General features: G+C 37.0%; 1 protein-coding gene across 7 annotated transcripts in view; it reads left to right on the forward strand.

Annotated features, from left to right (window-relative positions):
- PDE7A (phosphodiesterase 7A) overlaps window positions 1–24,319 on the forward strand; it is a 76,276-nt gene that overhangs the window by 24,149 nt on the left and 27,808 nt on the right. For 2 of the 7 annotated variants that reach the window (XM_087752243.1, XM_087752266.1), the window contains exons 2-4: window positions 16,666–16,726; window positions 22,959–22,991; window positions 23,487–23,570. In XM_087752243.1, the coding sequence (XP_087608369.1) occupies window positions 16,666–16,726; window positions 22,959–22,991; window positions 23,487–23,570 (178 nt within the window). Of the gene's footprint in view, window positions 1–9,616; window positions 9,775–16,665; window positions 16,727–22,958; window positions 22,992–23,486; window positions 23,571–24,319 lie in introns of those variants that run through there. The other 5 variants (XM_087752259.1, XM_009461630.2, XM_087752251.1 and 2 more) reach the window with 5 other exon arrangements.

Consider the following 24,319-nt stretch of genomic DNA (forward strand, 5'->3'; position numbering starts at 1 on the left):
CTGGGATCTGGTAATAAAGACTTGTGTGATTTCTATAAACCTGAAATATTAAATGCTTTCAAATGTACTAAGCTGAACTACTGTTCAGGGTTCTCAGTGAAAATGAAAGGTTTTAACACCAGTTTGTGTGCAAACAGAGAATACTGCAAGCGGACTAAACCCAAGCCTTCAAATAATAAATTCACCCAAAGTAGCTAACTGTTGCCTTAATTAGATGTAGCTTCAAAGTGTATGCTAAGATTTTTTCCACTACAGCTTTTCATCACTTCCACAAGTTCAGCACGCCCTATACAGATGCTTAATTTGTATGCTGGGCCCTGTGATAAAGCTATTTCTGTCGATGCGATTCCAAAATTATAGGCACTGATGTCAATGCAGATGAGGTTAGCCTAATTTGGTCAAGAGAGGGCTATGCCATGCAAAATCTTCTTTACATGGGCACATAAAGGCCGGTGCCAAGACTGACAGGTGTCCAGTGGGTGGCAAGGAGCTTCAGAGATAAACATTCTTGTTGGTACTGCTACAATTCTTGCTTCTTTAAGAAACAATATAACAATTGTATGGCTTTTTTTCCAGTATCCCTGCAGGATAACTAAGTAAAATGGAAATGGAACTTAATTTTACAAATGTAAATCTTTTAAATCCTATTGAAATAACTTTTGTGCTAGAGTCGTAATTTCTGTGTAATGTTAAAGCTTGACAAAGAAAGTAGCATCTTGTTACCTTCAAAAATGGATTATTAAATTCAGAGGTATGCTGCTGTGAAACCACTAAGAAAAATTACTTGAAAGTGGTTTTTAATTGTAGGAGATCTTGGAATGTTGTAAATGTGATAAAATGCATGCTCGGGTTGAATAATGAGAAGAATTGTAATTTTGAGAAGGCTGTAGAAGGATATTAGTTGTAGTTGAAGAAGTCCCTAAACTTTTTTCTACTAGCTTTCCACCTTTTTTCTATGTCAATGTGTCAGCTGTGAAAGGTATCAAAAATCTATTAATCTATTAATAGAACACTTTCTTTATATGCCTGTTTCCATACCTCCTTCCATGCCTTCCCCTAATAGGAGATTACAATCATATGGATTTTTATGCCTGGGAATTTTTTTTGTTAGTTTTGAGCTTGTAATTATTCTGTTCCTTTGTCAGCTATCTCTTTCTTAGTACTGATGTATTAAAAAAAAAAAACAAACAAACAAACAAAAAACCCAAAACAAACCCAAAACCTCTTTCTTTGTATCCAAGAAAAAATATCTTATGCTGACATGTCTGTAATAGAAGGCTGAACCTTTTCAGTGTATTTCAGTCTCATACACAGTATTCTTTTTCAGTTTAACCCCTGCAGACATAAGCCACAACACCACTGAAAAGCGCTCTCTGTTACTGGGTCAGCTTTATCGATAGTGGGTGAGATGCTGAAATAAGTAGATTAGGTTTTTGATGAAAAGTCTTTGGACGGATGGATTGCTGGCACCCATGTGCTAACAGAATATTAATGGAAGGCAACAACTACATGTTTTACAAACGTGTAAATGTCTATAAAATATCAGTTTTGCATGGAAGTATCTTTATTAAACTTTATTAGCAAGTTTTTAAAGCATTCGCTGTAAGAAATTTGCATCTGCTATAGGTCAGAGAAGGAGAATTTGGAAGTACGTAAGACAGGGTTGTATTGGTAGCTCAATAAAATAAAAGGTGGGAAGCTGGCAATAATATGTTGCAGCCTGGAAAGTGAGGGAAGGTGTTGCCACGGCAGGTGTTGAACTGTGGCATTTGGAAGGTTAGGGTTTTCAGCTTACCGTCTCATTACAGCCTTTCCAAGTTTAAGGAGTGCAGCTGAAGTTGGTCTGCTTAACCAGTTCAGTTGAAATTGGTCAGCTTAACCTTAATGGGCGTAGGTTTAATTAGTTCTTGGGAAAATGCATGGAAGACTACAAGCATTTTTGAGTATGGTGCATAAGCAAGTTCTGAAATAAGTGTTTAGTGCAGATGAGTCTCCAGATGAATCTTCTTCGGAAAGAACGTTGTAGCAAAAACTGTAACTCTGCTAATGGTTTGGGTTTTTTTTGTTGTGTGTGTTTCCCCCCCCCAGCTTAAAATGTTAGATTTCTGAGGTGAAAGAAGTTGAATGTAGTTTGCCAATGTAACATCTTTTAGCCTTTTTTGTATTTCAGATACTATGTGTTGCTTCTTAGTTAGTGCTTTGCTTTTTTGTGAAATGGTTGGGCACGGCCAATGTGATCTTTCTTTGAATCTCTTTAATCTTTATAAACTCTGCAGTGACTATTTAAGTTAATTATTATTTTCATTTGTAATGCCATCATATTATAAATAAAATACTATATCGCTTTGTGGATTTGACAGCAGATGGTGTAACCAGTTTCAGTGTTTGTCCTGTGTAGTCATCCAGTTATTTTAATGGAAATGATCACAGAATAGGAAAATAAAAGCTAGGCTTGATTTATTTCAGATGTTCTGTTGCCATCTCTGCTTAATTTATTAATGTGAAACTTCCAGCTTTCCCCTTGAAATTTAATCTTTTTTTCACAACATAATATTTTCATGGTTTTGTGTGATGGCTAGCAAGGAACCAGAAACAAAGATGATTTTATTACTGCCTTTTTAATGTTTAGCATATTTTTGGAACTTTAGTATATGCCTGTGTGCCTGGGGAAGCGCTGAAATGTGCTTTTTCTGTTGAAACTCTTAATTTTTTTTTTAAAGTAAAATTTGAAAATGGTATCTAAAATCCTTGCATAAATACCTGCTTGTAATAAATGGAAGCTGTGTTGCCTGGGGAGCCTCAATAGAGGTCAATACTTTAACTTTGTGTAAACTACTCTTTAAATACTTCCTACAAAGTGAATTGAAGTCTGTATGAGGGGGTTAAAGGTATCTTTTAGCAGTGCTTGAGTAGCAAAAACTTGCTAGTCAAGAACCAGGCAGGCAGATGTTTCTGAGGCTGAGAGGGAGGTGAGCCCCCGTAGTTATGGGAGGTTACCCATCCCCTGGGAGCCAAATAGCAGCTCTTAGTTTTTTTTGATTCAACCTATTAATTTCTGATTGCTTTACATGTCTGAATGAGAGCGAAGCCAGGGAGCAGGTCAAAAGGAGCAGCTCGCATTGTACCCTGCCCCCATCCCTTTTAGCCTTCATTCATTGCACTGCGTTGCTCTCCTCTGTGGGTTCGTGAGCCAGACAGACACATGGGTGGAAATTCGTACCTACAGCTGCTGTCTGGGAGGGCCCCGACTGCTTCCTGTGCTGCCCCTCTCCACACACACAGCATCCAGGAGCTGTGAACCTGCAGAGGTGAGCTAGTGGTGTTCATATAAGAATAAAAGTTATTGGCGAAGCTTCTCTCCAAGGAAAAAAGCTTAAGCTTTTAATTTAGAGGACAAGCTTCTTGTGTCCTTTGCGTCTTCTGCAGATAATTTATGAAGAATTATAAGATGCGACTATTGTGACTTAAATTTCTGTGATTTCATTTTCTGGTGTTGTGATGTGTTGACAGTTTTGTGATGCTGTCTTTCTGTGAGATTGTAACCTCAATGTTTTTTATTTAGGTTTCCAGTTAAATGTAAGACAGACAGTAAGGCAGTCTTTCACTGTTCAAAGGATGTGCTTTAGAAATAGAACATGAATGTTTTATTACAAAGTCTAAAACATTGGTAGCTTTTCTTGTTACATTGTTCATCTGTTTGCACTTACATAGCCAGGTTACTTGCAATATGTGAAGTATGCGGGAATTGAAATTACTCTTTATTTGCTTCCAATATACCATTCAATCTTTGAAGGTGTGTTTACTAGTGAAACACGGTAACTCAGAGCAGCTAAAACTCACCTTCTTGCATCTCACCTTTGTAACAGTCTGTCTTTACTGAATGGATTGCAGCCTGAGGCCCTGATGGTACTTTGTCTTGTAACAATGGTACCATTTTTTAACTCTTCATCTTTAACATCAATCACAGATGAAGGCATTCATATTGAACTCTAAAACAGGTCCAGTTTCTTGCTGTGCCACAGACCTTTTGTGAATGAGCAGGTGACAGTATATGCAAACGCTCGTGGACAGATACCAGCTGATGTAGACCAGCCCTGGTTGAGCATCTGTTCGACCATGCTAAAATGCTTCTCTCTCCAAGAGAATAAGCCTCATTATGTCCGACAGACAGTTGAAAAATAAGTATTTCCTAAATAACACATGACAAATATATGTGTGTAGACTGTCATCTTAACTTTTTAATACTTTTTTTTCTTTTTTTAAAGAGGATTTGGTAAAAGTGGAATATAGCTTCTTGCCAAGATCTGTTCTCTAGAGAGAAGCAGAAATCTAAGCTCTGTGGATTTAAACAAAGCCCTAAAACACAATAGTAATTAAGCAGCCTCAGAAAATGGGTGTCTGAAAAAAACCTGAGAAAAAATACTGTATTGTAGAACTTCAGTTCTTTGGCTAGATCCGTTTTCATGAGAACAAGGGTTATATGGTACAAACTGGCACAGTGACAAGTGATCCAATTTAGGTCCTTTCAATATATAATGGTACGTTCTTTGTAGACGCTCTGAAATTTACTGTTAGGTAAACCAAATCACCAGAAGATTAACTAAAGTTCATGATATGACAGAGGCACTGAGAGTATTCTAACTTCTATTGCAAAAGAAACATTTCAGAAAGAAGTAATCTGTTTCTAGGTGTTTAATCTCTGCAAGGAAATAAAAAATGTGTTCTTATCCACCCCTCAACTAAGATGTGCATTTTTGCCAAATAACTTTTTGTGTTACACGGCCATTTCTATTAACTTGCATAAGCATGATGTTGAGCAAATAAGATGAAAGGTTAAAAACAGCCATCAGAAAAATCCAGTGTTTAATAACGTGCTTGCTTGGCAAAGATTAATGTGATTTGCTTACAAGATGTAGAATGCCTCATACCCCTTTTGGAAATGCAGTGCACATAGGATGATTCTGATAGTTTTCTATTGCTATGTTAGAGTAGCTCATGAATGAGTAGGTTGTTCTTTTTGGCTTCCTTTCATTCATTGAGATTGGATCCTTTCTTTTCTAAGGGGGGGTTCTTTCTCTTTCTGTCTTATTGAAGACTGAAATGGAAGATATCTAAAAATAAAAAGTGGTCTTTAAGGAAATTGCTAACTTCTGCCTTCATGGATCTGTAGCCGTACTTGGCTTTGGAAGTTCATGTTCTGGAGTTCTAAGCCCTTACTTTAAGATCAGCCAGCCTCTTGAGTTTAGTTGCAATGAATTAGGTAGTAATGATGATATACATGTGGTAACGAAGGTGAATTTTGCTAACTTTAATTTTTCATGTTTGCTTATTGCCTACTAGCTGATACGTAGCTTTATGTCGTTGAGTCTCCATCCCTGGAGGTATTTAAAAGATGCGTAGACGTGGTGCTTCAGGACGTGGTTTAGTGGCGGACTTGGCAATATTAGTTTTATGGTTGGTCTCGATGATCTTCAAGGTCTTTTCCAACCTAAATGATTTTATGATTTTATTAATAAACAGCTAGAATAGTTGGAGTTGTGTACCTAGCTGCAACATAGGCTAACATGGCAAATCTTTTAAATAAGAAGCTGAATTGAAAGTAAAATGCTTAGATAACATTTTAAATTAAGACATAAATGGAAGTAGCATTTATGAAAGTTGGTCATTGTGTATACATTGTGAAATTCTAAAAGGTCCGCTCTCGGTATCCGTAAAAATAATGGCGTATTTTCCTCTTTATTTTTTCCTTGAGTGCGGTGTTTAGTGGTTGGGTTGGGCTGCAGCAATAGCTACCCACATTTGTTAAAAGAATACTTCTCATGATTACCATTTAATTATTCTTTGTTACTGAAGTCTGCTTGAGAGAGAGATCACACATGGTAGATAATGAGACAGGGAGAAAGGTGAAGAGGGAAATTAGTTGAGAGCTCTGGGATTTTTTTTTTTTTTTTCCCACTATGTGCTGATGAATTGGTAAATGGTAGACTTATTCTTCTGCTGTCTTTACACGCTGTTAATATAAATATGGTTATGTTCCCTGACCGGTCCATAACAAGTAATATGCCAGTCAGGAGGGTAGCCTAGAAATCAGTGTGCCACAAGCCACTGTTCTGTGCCTGTTCTGGAAGGGGGTGTTTGAAGGGCAAAGGAGACTCCACGGAGATCGCGTTTCTGGGCCAGGTGTACAAGTGCATGTGAAATCGGGTCGTTCTGGCAAGTAGGAGTGATTAGCAATGGGCCTCAAACTTAGGCATAAGCGCTCATGTGGTGACGGAGATCTGGGAAGCCCTGCTGCGTTTTAACAGGAGCATCGTACGAGACCCAGTAACATCTGTGAAATACGGTGCTGTTGCTTCAACTCTGGATTTCCTGTAGGTGTTACTGAAATGTTTTGGGGGAGGGAGAATTTAAAGACACTTCTGTACATATAGTAGTTACTGAGGTTTGTAAGGCAACACTGAGCAATTCTTCAGCACTGCTGAAATTTATTTAAAAGAAAAATAAAAGAGAAAAGGATTGGAACAGATGGGTATTTAGAAATATACAAGTAAAACTGGGATCCTGTACTTGGTACTTCAAAAACAAGAGTAGCCAAATAGGAAATAATGTGGAGCCTTGCAGATCTCTAGGAGCGTATATGGAAATAATTGGATCCTTGCGAATCACCATGGCATATTAACGGGGAGCTACTTTGGATTGGTAGGAGCTGGTTCCATCTGATGCCAGTTTCACAGTGAGAGCAAACTGGTATCTTTAGCAAATTCCTTAGTGGCATCTTTGTAACAACTGTTGCAAGACCCCAGGTGCTTCCTGCTGTATTGATTATGAATTCTTGTCTTATAAGGAATTATGCAGAAAGGTTTACTCAGCAAATGCAAAAATTGTAGCAAAACGTGCCTTTGACTGCTTAGATGCATCTAAAGTGCTGTATGTCATTAAGTTTACATTGAAGTCATTGGGATATTTATGTTTCTTTGTTTGGAAATGGTAAGAGACAGCAATTGCATTTGTACATTTGAGCTGATGGTAAGGACAGAGGAACTAGATAATGACTTGTATGCTATATTTGAGCATTAAGTACTAGAAATTTTGCTTTATCAAACATAGTATCTCTGCATGCATTGAGAAAATTAATTTTAGAAAAATTGAAAAAGAATCTGCTAAAAAACAGGGAAGAAAAAGACAAGAAGAACGAAAATGAAACAGCCATAGGAACTTACATAATTTTTAAAAGACAAAAAAGGCAATGTATGATAGCTGTTCTTTCTGGTGTGCTCCTTTATTTCAAGATGAAACTGAGACTGATGGTGATGTCCGCAGCCCAAGGGTCCCTGATTGCACTCCCTGAACTGAGCTAGTATAATAGCTGGTATGTTATCACAGAGGGAATTTAGTACTATCTTATTTTTATGTAGTCTTGTACCTGAAGGTTTACCATACTTGCTAATGACCTTGAATAATTTCTTTCATATACTTGTAAAACATCATTTAGTTCACCTTCACGTTAGAATTGTTAATGAGGTTATTCAAAGCAGTACTTCCCCAAAAGAAACACATCTTCATTTGTTTTGAGACAGGAAAACAGCGAAGACTGATCAGGGATTGAAAATAGTGATGACTGAGAGAAATGCTTGGCCTTTCAAAGAGTATTAAGGCCATTTGTGTTAGAGTTTTATTTGGAGAAGAGTTCAGTCTTGAAGCAAATCACCTCATTGTCCCTGTTTATCATGCCCATTTGTTTGTTTACCAGAGTGGTCTCGGTATGTGCTAACTAGGCTTCTTTCAAAAGAAACTAAGCCATTCCACTCCTTGCGTGCACCAAACGTACTCTCATCCTTGATAGGATCGTAGAGGTTTGACCAGTTATCGATCATTTTTGGCAGCTTTGAACCTGCTGTGGTAGGATCTGGTTCAGGAAGTTTGAGTAAATGTGGCCTGCAGAAAAAAACCTCCTGGGCTTCATATAGTATAGGTGTAAAGACTTCAGCAGCAGCTGTGTTTTGATCTGCTTCAGTTGTGCCAAATTGCTAATGCAGATATAGCCTAATGCCATTTATTCTGTTTGGGTTTTTTCTTGGTTTGGTTTTTTTTTATTTATTCTTTTAAAGTAAAGACTGCTGATGACTAATTGTCAGGGTGTCTTAACCTTGTCAAGTGTTTGGAGATGGTAATGTTTTTAAACCTACCTTCGTGACAGTTTGTATTTTGGGTGGAATTTGACAGACCTTTAGATAAGTGCTGTATTTATTAAGTGAGGTACCGAAAGGTCCGTTCTGAATGTTCTTGCCTATGATTTTGATCTGACTGGTTTCCAGGGGCATGGGGAGAGGAGACAGCAGAACGTATGTGTTTGGAATGTAATGGTGCTGTAGGAGCCCACAGCTGGTGCTGAGATCATGTTTATAGCTTAAAAGCCACCACAAATATTGGGAATCATGGAGCCCTATCCCAGTTACTGAGTCTTCTCCTTCATTCTGTAAGCATCCACTGTTGTATGTGTTCCCTTTTCCTGTGAATAAGAGGAAATTCATTTCTCGGTGCTAAAGTTACTCCTTTGGTAATGGGTGCTAACTTCTGTATTTTGTGTACGTATTGGAATTTTTAATATGATCATCTTATGATAAAAAAATAATTATAGGAAGAGCAGAATCTTCATATAATTTTCCTTTCAATTATTCATGTTTATCTTTTTAAACTCCTCAATATCCCATACTCTGTTCCTTTTTTGCCTCCGTAGCTGCTTTTTTTTCCGCAGACTATCTGAGATTTCTTTGTATTTCTGAAATGAAGCATTTTTGTCATCTTAAAATAACAAAAGTTAAAATGAATCTCAAAGCCGCACCAAGTCTGTAGGACCGCTTGGCTGCATACTCGGTGCTCTCAGAGGAAGTTAGTCTGCTTTCCAACCCTGGAAAGTGCTGGGAGGGGTGTGAGGGGGATTGTAGGCAAGTTCAACCCTTGGAGCAATGAACTGAAGCAACATGCCAGTTCAGGCACGAGTATGCGGGGCTGAAAAGGCAGTATGAAGGATGGCTTGGTATTTAGTGGACAAAAGAAGAGATTAGAGAACCATGATTGGTTTCAATGATTGCGTGTATTCAATGCATTAACTTTCTTTCATTATTTATAGTAAGTTGCTATAAAAGCAACCTTGAAATATGTTTTGAAGTTCAGTTCATAGCAGTTCTCCAGGTGGCAGAGATAAAAGGAACTTGTGAATATCGGCTACGGTGAAATCTGCGGGAAACAGGCTCTTCATAGCTTTAAAGGCAAGGCATTATCCTGAATTAGCTCCGGTGGTTTGAGTACTGGAGTTTGATCCTGTAGTCCAGCACGCTTTGCTGTGTTAAAACGTGTTATGAAAGCACATAGTCGTGTTTCTTCGTTTCCTTTAGCATTTCTGTAGAGTTTAGTAAGGTTTTACTATCTGCCGTGTCCTCTGGTTGTAAAATTTACTTGTGGCGTACGGAGTTGACAGTGGGACGCACAGGGCAACGCTGCTCACACGGAGCAAGTCGCGGGGCTGTCAGGTGACTGCAGCCTTGGCGCAGCTGTTGGCGGTGCAGGCAGCGCCTGCCTGCTGCCTGCCGCCTGCCTGCCTGCTGCCTGCCTTCCCCCTGCGCGCTGCTTCTTGGGCTCCTGCACCCTCACACAGCTTCCAGCGCTGGCGGGGATCAGGGAAGAGATTATGCTTCAGGTTTTTGGGGTGATCCAATGGGAATTGCATTGATCTGGTGTTTAGCTCTGATCCTTATCAAATGGATTACTTCTAAGGTAGGCCATTTTATTATTCTGTTTTGACTAACTGGGTTTATAAGTAGCCTGAGAGAAAACAAGTCATTAAGAACTTCATGAGTACTTATTTTTCCTTTTTAAATCTAATCTGTTTTGGAAACACATCATTCGTCATTTAAGATTGTGTTTCTTAAGTGTTCATACATGATTTTGTAACTCTTGACTTTTGCCTGCCTTGAAGTGGGAAGAGTGTGTTTGTAGCAGTGCCAGTTAGGAGACTGGGAAAAGGGATCTGAAATGGCTTCTGAATGGCAGGGGTTTGCTTGCCTCATTTACTAACAGATCTTCAATTTTATAGTGTTTTCAAGGCTTTATGAAAATAAGGAAAAACAATTTTAAACATAGTGAGAATAATACAAATTAGCGTGTTTTGCTTCCCGGACAGGATATCCTTTTTGTATTGTTGATTTCAGGGTTACGGGAGTGGATATACCAGTTTTGTTTGCTTAGGTGAAATACCAGCTACTTCACTTGCTTTGTAGCCTTTCCATTTGAGATGCTTATGCTTTGAAAAATGTGTGCTAATGTTAGACAAAATGAGGAGTTCCTACTCTCTCGTTCTAAAGGACTTTGTGTGTCCCCATAATGTATATTGTGGTAGTAAATGTAGGTGGGATTAGTACCTGGAGATGAGACCACAGGCTCTTCTCAGCATAGCCCACTGCCTAACCTGGAATTAATTCCAAAAGGAGGAATCAATCCAAATTTAGGATTGGGAAGGAGGGCCAGAATCATTGGGGAGAATCAGGGAAACTGAAAAAAAAGGAAAAAAAAAATCCAAATTCATGCATTTATATATTTTTTTATTTATACACAATTTTAACATTTTTGTACAATTAACAGGAGAATCTGAACAAACATGAATTTGAATTTGTTGTGAAAACAAGCTTTGCCAGGTATCCGTGCCTGTACTCTTCAGTCGCTGCCAATAACACAGTTCTAAATTTACTAAAAGCAAAACAATTCAGGCTTAGTTGCTAGCACTTGTGATTAACTTTTGTCACATCAAGAAAAAGACCAGGATACCCTAATGGATGTTCAGTTGTGGCTGAAGGCAGATTCTAAATGCCAAAGTTTCACAGCTGGTGTGCTGTGCCTAGTAAGTCTAGTGTGCTATGCCTAGTAAGCATTTTACTGGTATACTGTTGAATTGCTGGTTTTCTGAAACTTGACATAAAAAGCCTGCTTAAGGATTATGTCTGTAATTTAGTTTGGTTAAAGATTCTGTTAAGATGGGAAAAAGAGGAATTCCAGGTAGCTGACATAATACAGTTAAGCATGAAAACCTCTGCTATTTATGGTTGTGTTTCTTTTAAAGAATTATTTTTTTTGTGTGTGTGTTCATCCAATTATTCTATTTTGCTGTTGGTCTTGAGTCCTGCCATTCTGATTTAGTTTCTAAAGGTAATACCCCTGTGTGTTTCTGTCCTCACTTAAGTCAATCATGCCTTTTTTTGACTATGCTTTCTTTTCTGATCAATTTTTAAGCTTTTGGTTTGTATATCTTTGTTAAATCTTGAAGTTTTTATGTTGATTAAAACTTTGGGGAAATCTTACGATGCCACATGATATACATCTAAGGTGTATGAGAGAAAATAACCTTACAGATGCTTGTTAGATGTAGTTATCAATAACACTGGTAACTATCATTCAACCAATAGCTAAGTTTTTAAATTATTGCCATCCATCTTGGGAGATGATCAGATGAAAGAGCTTTATATGGAAGAAAATAGTAAAATTGCCACATTCAGATATTTGAAGGGGGTGTGTGTGTCTTATTGCTGATGTGTATTGCTTTCCTGAAATTAACCAGATTTTCTTATCACTAGTTTGATAAGCTTTCAAAATACTGCTTTGAACTCCAGTGAAATATTTAGAAAATAGGAGTAGGACCGTTTTGCAGTGGCTTGTCTGAGTCCAGTGACAGCTACTTAAGTGCTTTAAAAGAACATTTTCCAGGGCTTTAATGAGTAAAATCTCGGTGATATCTTGTGGAAAACTGTGGATCTTACATTAGTATGGAACTTTTAATTATTGAAATCATTCTAAGAATTATGATAAATGAGAGTCTCACTTTTGAAATCCAATAATAGTTGGAGAAATCCGGTCTAACTAGTTTGTCATTCTAGGGACTTCTAGCTGATAAACTGTCTTAGAATCTTAACTTGTTTCCAGGTGTGTGTATTTGAGGCAACATAACCAGCAAATTGCAGTTGCCATGATATAACAACTTCTCCAAACGTCTCAATTTCTCTTTCTGAAAACAACCCTCTGATTGTTGGGCAAATAACTTGGGCAGAAAAGCCAAGTCAGTAAAAATACCTGACCGGCTGTGTTGCTGTCCTCTGGCTTTTCTTTCCCAGGTTTCCAATAAAGAACTGAGTTGCAAAATGAGGGTTGTGCACTCCGTCAAAAAGCACAGGTGGTTCTTTCTGATGGGGGGGACTGAGTTTTGAAGGCCGACAGCTCCATCCGTTTCTTTCTGCTGTTACAGAATGAGACCAGCAGTTGCTTCGCTTGGCAGTCTGCAAGCTGGCTAGCTGGCTTTTGCCTAAATGAAGTGCCCAGCAGTAATGCTGGTGCTCTGCTCTGAACTGGATTGGGAAATCCTTGCGATAAAACTGATACATCAGTGGAAACGTTTCTGTTTGGCACAAACAGCAGCAGGTGCTCTGTTTCCAAGTGTTACAGGCATATGCTGTACTCCCTAGCATCACCGAAGCGGTTTCCCTTTGAAGATATATCTATGTGCTATTTTGGCATGTCATTCCCGTTGCGTGGCCTTTAATAACTTCCAGTACTCTTGTGAAAAGATTTTCAGAAAGATCTGACTTAAATCTATCTTTTGATAGCTACTCCCTTCACCTATTTTTATGGAGTCTTTGTATCACTGTTATTAAAGGATTAATGGGTCTTCCACTTTAGTTTGAACTTCTTCCATTCACTTTCCATAAAGATGTGACAAAAGCGAGGAGAAATGAAAGCTTTTCTTACTGTATTGTCCTCTGGAAGAATAAATTACACTCTAATATGAAACTGAAATTTAAGGTGAGGTTTTTGAAGTATAAATCCAGTGTAAACAATCCTTCCCAGTCACGTTTCTGACATCTGTCTTCATCCCTGAAGCAAAACAGCCCACCCAGTTCAGATGGCTGCGCTCATGTCTGGAAGGGAGCGGAGTGGTTAAGAACCTCATCTAATCACTTGAGGAATTTGTTGAATCACTTGGAGTCAAGCAGATATTCCCACTGGACCGAGTTGTCCTTGTGCTTGAAAAGGGAACCTGCCTAAACACATCAGGATTGTTTTCAGTTTGAGCACGAGTAATTCTGCCTGCCTGTTGGAATGATGCTTATGTGTTTGAGATTTCTACAGAGGGGCAAGGAGTTCGATATGCTTTACGGTTGTTAACAGGTACAAAGCTTCAGGTAGACCAAAGAGGTGGCAGAGATCTAGAAATAAAATTTTATGCTAAGTGAGTTAACAATACTATCAATGACATGATATTTTGAAGTGGCAGAAGTCAAGCTCTGTCCATGAAGTTTTTAGCTAAGGTTTGTAAGTGGGCTGATACAGTGCATGCTACAGTCATCTCAACTGTGTAAGTAAGGTAAATTTTTAGTGTAAGTATGGTCTTGATGTCTTGGTGGAGACTACAGAGAGTGGGCCTTTGATTAGCAATGAGGAAGAAGGCATTTTTGGTGGTTATCAAGAGTAGAATCCTGGTAATTGTTTGAACTGTTGAGTGCTTTACAGAAACTTTAGTTCTTTGAGACGTATTTGTCTTTCTGCTTATGAATTTGCTGCACATAACAGTTCACATATCAGTAGAAGCTGATGCATTACATTTGGTCTTTCTGCTTGCTGGATTTACAAAGTGGCATCTGGGCAGAGTATCTTAAAGAACCACAGGCAGGGTGGATTAAATTACTTCTCTTTTTTTTGCTTTTTGTCCTTGCGTGTTTCTAGAGTAGTGTAGGGGGTAGTATAACAAATACACTGTCAGTATTATTTGAAGTAGGAAAATAGGTGATATACCTCAACCTGTGGTGGGTAGTCTGTTACCTATTTGGAGCGTGAGCTGACACAAAGCAATCTATGGCTGGATGAGCATAATGTTATTTAATTCACCTACTTATCACAAGTTGCTAAAAAAGTCTGTACCATTAGCTCCCTTCTCTGTCTCTGCCCACCACGGTGATCCTAACTATCTGTACCTCACTTATTTGCCAGGTCTAAATGTATGAGGTCTGACCACTCATCACCCACCCTGTATCTGTTCCTTGGTGGAACTTACTAATAAGTGTTTTTCTCTTACCTATTTTATTTAACAGATTTCAATGAATGAAGTATGTTTAGGACCTGTACCTTTTTAGAAAAATTAGCTGAAATTGTCCTACTACTTTTGAAGTATTATTAGTAAGGTTTACGCAATAAATTTTCTCTTTTTCCTTAGGAGACCAAACTTTGAAAGGTAATTTTAAAAGGATTTGATTGTTCAAAGATTCCTATGAGATCTTTTGAGTCCTTGTAGAATGAAATCACTTGTTTGTATAAGCAATTGGTTTATGTTTTTAAAAATGTGCTTTGTGTTTGATAGCATACATGGATGTACTAGTTTATCTAGCAAATAGTATTTTAGATTTTAGAGAGCAAGTAATATTTTAGAATCAACATCAAAAGGATTTATTTTTCAGTAAAATTTTGCGTATTGTTTTCCTTCTCAGAGACTAATGCTCCATTTGGGCATGGTGGTTCTTAGCTGCATGTGTGCTTAGCTTTCTCCTGTATTAGATTACAGAACTGTACTGGACATGTCCAGAAATCTGTGATAGACAGGTGCAAATTGCAAGTTAGCACTAAATTACATCACTGATTGTGCCTAGTCAGTGATATGAAATGTTCCAGGCTACTGAAAATATATTCAGCTGAGATTTGCTGAAATTTAAAGGTAGGTTATATGAAGAAATTTGAAAATGCGAGTGGGAAATCAGTATCATTTTCTGGCTGTTGAGATGCATTGCTGCCTTTCCCATCAGGACAGGCACATTGCTGTGAGAAATGCTGTACAAACATATTTCAAGGGAAGGATTATTTGCATGGTTTATGATCTTCCAAGAAAATATAGAACAAAAGCTAAGACAACATAAAAGTGCTGTACAGGGAGTTCTTCCTTGTAGTCTTTACAAAAGCTACTATAATTGGACCCCATTTGGAGTTAGGTCTTTGGTCACTTCTGTAATTAAGTATTAAGCTTTGGAAAAACTCTGACTTCAAGTGTAAGGTTTTTCTTGTTTTAACATAAAAAATATTAAAACAATTAAGGGTAACCTCTGGGTTTGGAGTCAACACATCAGTTGTACAAATCACGCTGATAGAGGTTACTAATCTCTAGTCTGTCTTTGTGTGCATTCAATTTGCTCTGTAGATAGATGTTCATAAGCAATTTCACCTTTCTTCCCCTGCCAAGTAATCTGTTTCTTTATCTCTTTTTCTTTCTTTTAGAATTTTTCTCAATATCCAACATCTATTTTTCTGTCCTGTTTGCTAACATGGTTTGGTTTCCCATCTTTTGAACGTGTGCATTTTCAGGCTGTTGCGTGTCCCTGGTGTAGTGTTGTTCCTGCTACACAGAGGGAAAAAATGGGTGACTGCGTTCACCTCCGGACTGGCTTTTATCTGAAGTTCTCAAAGGGGTATGGTAATCCTTCGTGGCACCCAGGACTTCACTGTCCTCAGTGTGAATAAGAAGCATGGTGGACATGGAAAGGTCATCAGAGTTTTTAACATGGATGCACAGAAAAAAAATCTTATTTCTTTAAAGGACAGATGTTGTGAACTGGCAAAATTGAAGTCAGATTGTGAAGGTGATCCTCTGATCATAGGCTTAAGAAATAACATTAATGAAGGCCCTAGGAAGTGGCAGAAGATGGTGAAAGTACAGTAAAGGCAAGGCGTGAAGCTGGGTGTTAGGTCGTGCCAAGCTTTGAAGACTACGTGATGCCAGTGTTGTGTAACTATGAGAACATTCCCCCGGTTTTTAGCTATTAGAGGACCAGTTCACCACACTTGTGGGGGACTTCCTGGATTAACACTATTACTGCATTAGCTGAATATGTATGGAACATACATATTTTGCATAGGTAAGAAATACAGACGATATGGGAGTATCTCAATGTTGTGCACGGATAGCTTGATGAATCTTTTAGACTTCTATCATCGAATGTGAAATACCACTTGCTTATTTTCTTTAAAATACCTTTATGTATTACATCCTGCTTCAATGGTACCTTGGTTTACCTACAGAAAGTACTGGGTGGAATGAAAGTAGCATGTGGCAGCCAAGTCCTGCCCTTGCAGAATATAGGTTGAATTCCTAGGACTGCAATAATGGTGTCATTTGAGTTCTTTTACTTCTTTTAAAACTACTTTTAGCTTTGAAAGATGGAAATACCCCATAGGTAAAAGTAAATAAACAAATAAACCAGGAACTGCAAATGTTTGTTTTAAGTATGACATTCTAGAAGGCTATGAGGAGCATGTGTTTTTGTGCCTGCTTAATCTTGTTCTGTGTCTTTTTTTTGTTGTGAGGAATGATTGAGGAGCATCTGGACAGAAATTTAGAGAGGATATTTTTTCCGCACTCTGGTGTTGTTTTTCATAATCTCTCCACTACCAATTCCTGTCCTTCCTTTGTCCCCTCCTAAAACAAAATGAGTATGTATATATTTGAAAGATGAATGTTCACATTTCCAAAAGTAATTTTGAGAGTTAAATTGGAAATGGACAATTGATGCTTTATTTTCATTTCAATTTAAAAATGATCCAGTTCTCACTTGAATAAAATATACCTTTTTTCTTTTTTTTCAGAGACGTGGAGCAATTTCCTATGACAGCTCTGATCAGACTGCGTTGTACATTCGTATGCTAGGTAAGCATACCAGTTTCTATATTGCAAAGTTTTAATGTTTATTATTGATTTAAAAGAATTATTTTTTTCATATTTGAGTATTGAATTCTTAAACTTATCATTCCCTTTCTCCTGGATAATATTCTAGTTAGATTCTTTAGAAGAGTTTGGGTTCTTTTGTGTTGACTTGGGTTTTTTGGTTGTTTGCCTTTTTTTTTTTTTTTTTTTTCTGAGTTAACCAATGTGTCAGATGTTTTACTCCCTATATTAAAAAAATAAAATGCTTTTATAATTAACCTAATGTGTTTGGTAGTAGCTAAGTTTTCCAAGTGACTCATGATTGATCTTTATTTCTGTGATGGAATTTATCACCTTTGCATGGTATCTTTCTGGTTAAAGCTGTAGCTTAGAGGACATTTGTGTGAGAGTTACCACACACTTTTAAAAACTTCAGTACTGAGGCTATGAAATGCTCAAGGTGTTCTTAAAATAATTATGATTTTAAACAATACTTCTCTTATTAATCCTAGAAGATGACTTGAGAGGGGAAAGGACGCATGACAGGGCCCGTAGTTTAGTCAACTTACTGAAGAATGTTTCCAGAGTAGCAACTAGATAAAGGGTAAAGCTGAATTAAAATGGAAGAACAGTATTGGGAGGGGCAAGCATCCGGGGAAGACCTTCTGTGATAGTGAGTGCACAGAAGGAGATGAGGTCAGTCATTGAGAGGAGAAAGATGCAAACCTCTTGCAGATCTGGCTGCCGGATTCAGTACTTCCCGCACCTCTCCTGGAGGCTGCTGGTGGTGCAGATGGCATGGGGACTGTGTAGATACTCTGTTTCACTGCAAAATTATCCCACTTAATTTAAACCATCTTGAGCTATGATTTTTGTGTTGAAATGGACTATGAATGCTTGCACGATGTCTCGCACGGCTCAGTGAATATCAACAGCTAGTGATTATAAATTCTTAACTGGCTCCAACGAAATCAGCCAGAACATGTCTTTTCATGCCCTGAGTCTTTTCAATGTAGTTGTATATTGTACATGTTAAAGTCACCAGAAATTCATAACTGCGTTGTCTATGAATTTAAAGCTGTAAGCTATATGCATGTGTACGCATGTGCGTATATATATGAATTTATAGTCATAACCTATGTACGTAAGCATATGCATACGTATGTATATATATAAATCTAATTTTGATTTAGCATCTTCGCATTTTTGTTTTTCAGTTCTTTTGATGCTTTAAGTTTGTGAAGTTTTTAATACTATACCACTGATTGTTTACTGAAGGATTTTTGATAAGAGAACGTAATTACTTTGGGAGTTTGTTAAGAGGAGGACGACAGAAGATGCTGGCTTCTAAATGTTTATGAAAAAGCTGCTGGTTTTTTGTTGATGATGTTGGAAATACATTTATTTCATTTCCAAAAGTTAAAATAACTTTTTTATTTTTAATCATCCTTTTTGCAGGATGAACACTAGAATTTTTCAAAATGTGATTTTTCTGCTCTAGTCAAAGAATAAGAAAGTAAATTCAGGCCTAAGGTAGTTTTGTTTCCTTGATTTTGTGAAACTTTTTTTTTTTTAACTAAATTTAGTTTTTGTTGTAATTAGACAATACAAAATAATTTTTAATTTCTGGGGAAAATAATCTGATTTATTTTGCTACTTTGGAAGTTTAACTGTACTATGAAGTAGTAGGCCCATCATTTCTGCCGAAGGGTTTGTGATAATGCTCAAGTAAATCTAGGGGAAAGCAAAGCATGACTTCCTCTGGTTCTTAGTATACACACCTGAACGGAGGGAAAAATCTCGTTTTGTCTTGAAATTTTTCTTTGACTATTCCTATAGGCAGAACTGGAATATATTCAGACCTTGATGTTAAGTAAATGAAATTTTGACTTATTCTCTCATTGGAATTAATTATTAGCCTATGTGATGGGTGCTTGTTATGAATAGCATAAATCTTGCTGGCATTCGTTGCTGTTCAGTGATGCTAGCTATTCAGAGGCAGTCAGTCTTTTAAAGAATTGCTTCCTTCTAACTTCGGCTGGGGGGAGGAGCGTACCAACAAGCAAACAACAAATTGCTCATTGGATGTTTGAACCAGTACATTAAATTTGTATTACTTTCTTACTTGTTGGTGATCATTTTGTTTTCCTGAATGTTATGGACACTATACTGTACAAGTTAGCAACTATTTACAGATTTATTACTGTTGTATTCGTAAATGGACTATAAAAAAGACCAGCCTGAAAGCTGAACAGTTGGATGCATCAGTATGTAGAAACATTTATATTAGAGTAGATTCAAGAATGAATATATTCAATTAGAGGTTTTTTTCAAGAAATGTGAATTATTGCATTTCCCATACTGTATTGTGAGGGTTTTGGTTTTGTTTTGTTTTTTTTATTTATTTATCTTAGTACACTCCAGTAGAGTAAACTGTAAGGAATCCTCAGCTGTAACTTCATGGGAAGTTAGGCACAGTCATGAGATGTTTTGCCTTTTACTTGGTTGGTTATTATTCCGAACAGACTATATGTACTAATAAAATGTACCTCGAAAAGGTGTTTATTTTAGCAGACCAGAAATACAAAGCTAAGGGTATCTAGGACACTTCCCTCTGCCTCCGTTTAGTTGTGCTGGCCGTAGAGTTGCTTCCCTTAACATTTTCAGGCCGTTCCGATGGGAATCCAATGGAGATTCATTTGCACCAAGTAAAGAGAAATTCCTGTGGTATGGCAGTGTTTCCAGGTTCAATTTAAAAGATCAAATTTTAGGGGCAGACAGAATAAACAACGAAGTCTTAACTGTCTTCATCAGTGTCGATGTAAACAAACAGCGTTGACTCTAATGACTCATCTGTCATACCCCATTCCCAAAATATACACTAAGCCACTCCCGAGTGGCTTATTTACTATTTTAAAATATAGATACAGATGCAGCATTGTAGAATTTTTCTTTTAAGACCTTGGAAGGGCTAATATATCTGCATCATCTCAGTCAGCTACTTCTCTCAGCAGCTATGAGGGATTCTCAAAATTTATTGTAAGTGTTTCTGTGTAATCTTGATACTTTCTTGATTTTTCTCTTCTTTGCTTTACTGGTTTCTTTTTCTTGTTTTATATTGCCTGAAAGTTTTGCTACTGTGCATGGGGTAGAAAGAGTGGGGCACTGACTGCTTGTATTGGTGAGCATGTACCTCTCAGCTAAAGTGGGAGCATTTTACCCTCCTTTAGAGGTCTTGATCACTTCAAATAGGAAACAGTGGAGGCAAGCTACTGTGTAATGCAGGTGCACGCTGTTCTCCGGTAGCAGTTGCTATGTTTTATTCCTTTTGCTTTAATTCTGGCATATTCGGCTGACCTGTCATCTGTTTCTCCAACAAATTTAATAGGAACTTTAATCTGTGAAGCTAGTAATTCTTTCTGGAGATCCTGCTCTTCACAACTTCATGGCTTTGACTTGGGTGGTTTACCTTGAGGTGGCTGTCATAATTTCTGCTCCCAGCTGTCCTCCGTGATCTCTGAGATTTCTGCCCCTGCTCCAGAAGGCCTCAGCTCTCCAAGCAGCTGCTGCATTGTTACTGTGCCACACTGGAGTATTAGGGTAGCACGAAATATGTGCTGTGTAACCCTAACACACAGGGATGTCAGCTATGGCATTTCAGCTGCCTCGTAAGTATCAGAGCTGTCCTTGCAGTGTGAGCAGGAATCTGAGAGAGGGGTAGGAACTAAATGATCTGTCTCAAGGTAAGTTTTGTTACAGCCCTGAGTCCTTTTCAGTTGTAGCTGCAAGCCTCCCTCTTACGTTCCTTCTTCCACTATTTATTGAGTTTCTGCCTGTATGGCCTTTGTCTTAAAAATGCCAGCAATCCAATGAAGTGGGTGCATTTGGGATCTATTGATCTTTGCAGGTCAGATTAACTGAACAATGAATGCATAATGATGGTCCAGTATTTCTGGATGTTTTGCTACTAAATACACATGTGCAGTAGAGGTTAGTTTCACTGTGCTAATAGCACATCATTTCATAATGTGCTAATGTGCAGCTAGTTTGATGCTACTCGTTTTTGTGCTTTTATATACATAGAAACTTCAGGTGGATGCATGGTATATTCAAATTCCACTCGTACCATTTTTTTTTCAAGCACATTTATTGTCTGAAATCTTGAAAAATACAGTAGTTCTGTAGAATGATAATGGAGACAGCTCTTCTGCCTTTGTTGTGACCCAATAGGAATTTCTACTTTGTTTACTGTGATAAATTCCAGTCCTGTACAAGTGATACCTTTTTTCTAGAATAAATCCAAATGTATTCTAAAAAAATCCATCCGTTGTTGAGATCTTGATTCTTAACAAAATACTCTCTGCTTCTACTATGATCAAGGAGAGACAATTTTGTTTAACAACTATCTAATGAAAATATTTTGCTTTCCTTGCTAGGAATTTCTCATTTCACATGCATGCAAGTAAATACCCTCATTTTATCGTATTACATTTGCCTTTTTAATAGTTTGCCATGTGCATTTTTAGTATATAATTTCTTCTTTTGGCTAACTATTCCTGTAAATAGTCGTTTTGATAATTCCTGTTACAAGCAATGTAGTTAGTTGCACATCTGCATTTCACTTGTAGACGGTTTTTCTTGTTTTCCTACTCAAAATCCACAACAGTGCGGGCATTTCAAGGGTAGCAGGGATACTGTTATTCTATCTATCCTGTTAGAGTAGGTACTAGTAAAGAAAAAAGAACAAAGCAGAGAGAAATTTTCTGGATATCATTTATGAGATGAACCTGCTTGTTTTGTTGTTTGCAGAATTCCATGTTAGTCTTCAGGTATTTTTCTGTGAACTTTTCCTATTCTTGACACTTTGAACAAGTAAATTGTTCACCAAAATCTAGCTGCACACTGACTGAAACTACTTGCTAATTCAGATTATGGTTGGTAAATTTTAAAAGTTAAGACTGCATTGAAAACTAAATATAATTCACAAAAGTTGTATCTCCTTTTCTGTAAAAAAATAGCTCAACTAAAAAACCTCTTATTTTTCTTTTAATTCAGCTGGTGAAGTCATTCACACAGCTGTATCTATGACTGATTTCCCAGATAAATATGAATGAAAGGTAATGAAAGTTGCATTTTCTTCCGTGTAAACTGATATTTTCATACACAGCTACTAATGCATTCGCCTCTTCTTTTCCAAAATTTCCTCTCTTTTTCCTTTTTATTTTTTTGGTAAATAAAATTCACCAGTTGCTTGTGCCTAACAGAAGAGTTCTACAATTTGCTGCCTCTGTATTGCTTGGAACAAGTCAAGCCTCTTGCACTCTGCTCAGATGAATGCTTGAAACCTTTAACTAATATATTGTCAGTGGTCTGAAAAATAATATTTACCAGTAGTAATTGTGTTACTTTCCCTTGCAGCTCTGTTAAGGTTTTCAGTTAAAAAAAAAAAAAAAAAAAAAAAAGAGTAATAACTGAGAACCACATGTATTTAGTATGTCTTTACTGATATGTAAACTTTAGACTCATTTTTTGTGGAGTCCTGGGCCTGCTTATCTTTTTGTGGTCCTTCCAGCATAACATTCATGTGAAGTGTGTGTCACTAGGTATGTCAGTGTTTATAGATATGTATCTCTAGAAAGATACCTGTTAAGTATTAAAAGTATATTACTGAAGTTTTAGTCAGTATCTTTAGCTATTTTCTGACAAGTTGCCTGCTTCAGCATTACAAATTAGCAGGTTGGAGAAGAAAAGGGAAAAAACACTCTCAAGATGTTATCAGTTGCTGGAAATTAAATAGCTATATTTTTCTTTTGTTCTTATAAAATCAGTCTTAGTTCCTTGTGTCGAATACTTAGTTTCGATTCATACGAAAATCGCTGTTTGAGGAGAGGAGAATACAACACTTGAAGGATTTTCATGATTAGAAACCAGAACATTTTCACATCTTAAATTTCACTTTTTTGTTATATTTGAGGAGGGAAACACCATTGCATTTGATCGTCAAAGGTTTGCCCAAATTTGTAATTGCTAAAGGATTTTAAGTGAAAGCTTTTAATCCAGGTGAACTACTTACATTAATACATACAAATACCTAATGAAAGAATACTGATCAGCTTTCAGTTGGTAAAATGCATAAGTAGAAATCAACTAGCATGCTAAAAGATTCAGGTTAAAGCTAATTGCAGTGCAAAATAGTTTGATAAAATTTTAATACTGAGTTTTGGTATTTTAATAGGCTCTTGTGTAATATTCAAACAGCTGAGCACAAGTAAGTAAATGCTAGTGGGAAAATACTCTATTCTATAATATAAACCGTATTGTAACTAGCTTATTTGCTAAAAGCTACCATTTCTAGAAGCTGAATCTTTTTTGTATTATACAAAATGTTATCGTTTTATGTGTGTAACTGAGGAACGAGTCAACTTTTAATGTTCTTGTTTCCTTTCATATTAAGGTGCATTTTTACCATACTGGTGTAGCAAGCTGTTCCTAATTTCATCTGAATGCTTATCACATGCTTCTGGCAACGTATGCTTAGGCAGGAGAGATTTTGACAAGAAAGCATGCAATTGCATGTTTAACAAGTCTTCAAACTTTGTTTTGAATTTCACCTTTAAAACAAAAAGCATTGAAGTAGGCCTATTGTTTGAATAACCCTCCTCCATTAAGTACATGAATCTTTACCCCTCCAGGCTATGTTCATTTGCATTTTTATCTCTGCCACTCTTCCACACTTTTATTTCACTCTTGACCCTGTTTCTAGGAGATGTGCGAGTAAGAAGTCGGGCAGGATTTGAAACAGAGAGAAGAGGTTCTCATCCATACATTGATTTCCGTATTTTTCACTGTAAGTATTTAAAAGCAGATAAATGACAAATAAACAAAGGCTTCCATTAATTTTAACTACTGAGCCTCTAAAAATAAAGTTAGCAGCTTATATAGCAAGACCATTTTTTAGACTTCTTAGGAAAATCTTTCATGCTACTTCACTACCAAAAATAGAAGAGGAAAATCTTCACTGCTAAATTTTTGTTTTTAAAAATATAGTTTAAAGTCATTGAATTTAGACCTGAATCCCTATGGAAATGAAGACTATCTTATATACAGCTACTGATGTGTGTGCCGATTTCTTACTTGGCAGACACAATCAGCTGAGAAGAATACTCTCCTGCTTTTATAAAGCAGAAGAAGGGCCTGGTCCAGGATGATGTTTGAAGAGAATTACAGTAGATGTAAATATTCTTGACCTTATCAAAATCAATTAACATTACATTTACTCAAACATGTAGCTAGGACTTAAATTTTTTGGACATAGACAAATCTTTACTTAAGATTAAAGTGTTCTAAGAAAACCTCAGACAATTTTTTTTATTATGTATTTTAGGAAACATTTTTTCTCAAAAAAGGAGTGTTAGAAGAAGAATATTTTCAGATAATTTTATTTTTTTTCTTTACATCTGTATCGTTATAACTAAATATGTCAGTGGTTAGTGTAATATAAAAGCTTCAATAACCACCAAACCAATATGCAGCAAAAGTGCAGGGGATTTAAGTCTTAATTAAATTATGCCAATAATATTAATGTATTAAGTGTCA

The sequence above is a fragment of the Nipponia nippon genome, unplaced genomic scaffold (genome assembly GCF_047370975.1).
Source record: "Nipponia nippon isolate SJK-2023a ecotype South Korea unplaced genomic scaffold, ASM4737097v1 scaffold_1, whole genome shotgun sequence".
NCBI lineage: Eukaryota > Metazoa > Chordata > Aves > Pelecaniformes > Threskiornithidae > Nipponia > Nipponia nippon.